The sequence below is a fragment of the Babylonia areolata genome, chromosome 1, assembly GCF_041734735.1.
Source record: "Babylonia areolata isolate BAREFJ2019XMU chromosome 1, ASM4173473v1, whole genome shotgun sequence".
NCBI classification, from domain to species: Eukaryota; Metazoa; Mollusca; class Gastropoda; order Neogastropoda; family Buccinidae; genus Babylonia; species Babylonia areolata.
Window position 1 is genome coordinate 74539218 of NC_134876.1, and position 2500 is coordinate 74541717.

General features: G+C 41.4%; 1 protein-coding gene across 1 annotated transcript in view; it reads left to right on the forward strand.

Moving 5' to 3' along the window:
* Positions 1-2500, forward strand: part of LOC143293547 (solute carrier family 22 member 4-like) — a 142523-nt gene that overhangs the window by 84996 nt on the left and 55027 nt on the right. The window contains exon 3 of the mRNA XM_076604484.1: positions 2404-2500. This exon is cut by the window's right edge and continues 132 nt beyond it. Within this exon, the coding sequence (XP_076460599.1) occupies positions 2404-2500 (97 nt within the window). The remainder of the gene's footprint in view (positions 1-2403) is intronic.

The following is a 2500-nucleotide window of genomic DNA, read 5'->3' on the forward strand; positions in this document are numbered from 1 at the left end:
GCGGGTAATTGGCCTATGCTTCTTCATCCCGTGGAGAGTGGGAGTGAGGAAATAGGGAGAGAGAGCAGACAGAAAGCGAGTGCTGACTTTTTAAACCGACACACTATTCTCAATGAAACAGTCTAAGTGCTTACATATGGATCGTTTGAACGTTTTCATTTATGGTATTTTTTGTTGTTGCTTATATTGCTGACGCAAGAGCGCGCGCGCGCGCACCCCCCCCCCCCCCCCCCCCACACACACACACACACCCACACACACACAAACACACACACACACACACACACACACACACACACACACACACACACACACACACACACACACACACACACACACACACACACACACACACACTGATGCTCACACTGACAAAAGACAAACAGACAGAGACATACACACAAAGAGTTTCCAAATATCCTGTTGCATATCCTTGTTGAATATCCTTGCATGCGCAAGTCATGCAGATCGTTGACATTTATTCACAGCTGAGGGAATAGAAATATCCATATATGCCGGGGAGGAAATTGGAACAACGGTGGCAAAATGAATGAGAAAGTCTAGAAAACAACAACAACAACAAAATCGATATCTGAATAAAGAAGGGAAATGTTTGCATCAGAAAGTTGGAAAGGGAGATTCAGCTCTGCGGTAACTGTCTTTACGTTTCTCTGACGTTCTGGAAGTGGCTGGGTCACGTCACCAGGGGAAGGCTAACGCAGCTCAGTGATTGGTACCAGCTGTGTATAAACAAACAAACAGATTAAACAAATAGATGAATAAATGAATGAATAAACTTTCCTTTGCACAATGAGTGTTTCCACGATTGTATAAAAAGACAAACAGACATGAAAAATAAATAAATAAATAAATAAATAAATAATTCCACCGCTTGAACGTATCCAACACAGAGACAAATGAATAAATAAGCCCATCCTCTTGCACGTATCCAGAAAAGGAGATCTGACGAAAGAGTTGACCACCTTATTCTCGCTTTATTCATCTTTGATATGACTGGAAGCTGTGAATGACCATCATCTGTCTCATGCCAACGCTTACGTATTTGAATAAATGAAAAGATAAATAAAAAAAATAAACATACAAATATACTCTTTGTGCACATGTGTTAGAAATGATGCTAGTGAAGCCTGACCACATATTTGCATCCCTATAAGCGGATATTCCATAAAGAACTGACAATATTGTTTACTCCTAAAAGAGACTGAAGAGGTGATCAGTATTATCCTTACATATCCACAAGAGGAGGTTATAAAGAGCTGACCACTTTTGCAGACCTTTGAAATAAAAATCATGAGAATCTTTAACGAGCTGACCACATTTTGTACAGTTTGACAGACGATTTCTTCGTAAGTTTTGTGACCGCTTTTGTACTCTGAAAGAGGAAAGTCCGCACAAAAATGACCACAGACATTATCGTTTTGTCTGTGCATGCGTACACTCCTCAAAAAAAAAAAAAAAAAAAAAAAGAAAGAAAAAAGTTGACCACCTTGACATTTGCGAAAGGAGATTCTACACAGAGATGGCAACGTTATTCTTTCTTGTGTTATGCTTTTGCAGTGGAAGTAATTTTCCGTGAGTGTACTTAAATATTAATTTCAAAGATCACCCTCCATCTACCAAGTTTCACCCAACTTGCCATTCACTCCCCTCCTCTCCTAAACGATAACACTTAAATGTGTGTGTGTGTGTGTGTGTGTGTGTGTGTGTGTGTGTGTGTGTGTGTGTGTGTGTGTGTGTGTGTGTGTGTGTGTGTGTGTGTGTGTGTGTGTGTATCGATACTCTGACAAATAAGTTGTCTACAGTCACCAGTATGCGTGACGGGACATTAAAATAAAACTAAATTCATCATCATCTCTTGATGTGGCTGGGTGGGGCACGGAGAGGTGGGAGGGGAGGGGGGATGCTCCTGAGAAAAGGAGATTCTACACACAAAAAAGAGGGGGGGGGGGGGGCAAGAGTTAAACATCTTGACATGTCCAAAGGGGATATTCTTACTAAGAGGAGGCCGACCATTTTATTTTGTTTTTCTGTGTTAGCTTGTTCTGTACTTGCAGTGACTGGGTGAGGGATAGGGGATGCTCCTAAAAAATTGAAATGCTACAAAAGAGTAAAACATCTTGACGCCTGCAAGAAGATATTCTACCAAGAGGTAATTTTTCCTCTCTTTTTTTTCTTTCTTTTTTTTTGTACTTGCAGTGGCTGGGTGAGGGACGGGGGGTGCTCCGAAGAAATGAAATGCTACAAAAGAGTAAACCATCTTGACATCAGCAAAGAGGATATTCTTACCGAAAGAGGAGACCGGCCATTTTGTTATTCAAAATGTTTCTATGTTTTTTTTTTTTAATATTTTTTTTGTTTTTTTTTTGTTTTGTGTACTTGCAGTGGCTGGGGGAGGTGAACGACGAACAGCTGGTGCAGTACAACGCCTACTGCCAGGCGGTGGGCGCCATGGTGGGGGCGGCTCTGGGCGCTATGGGGG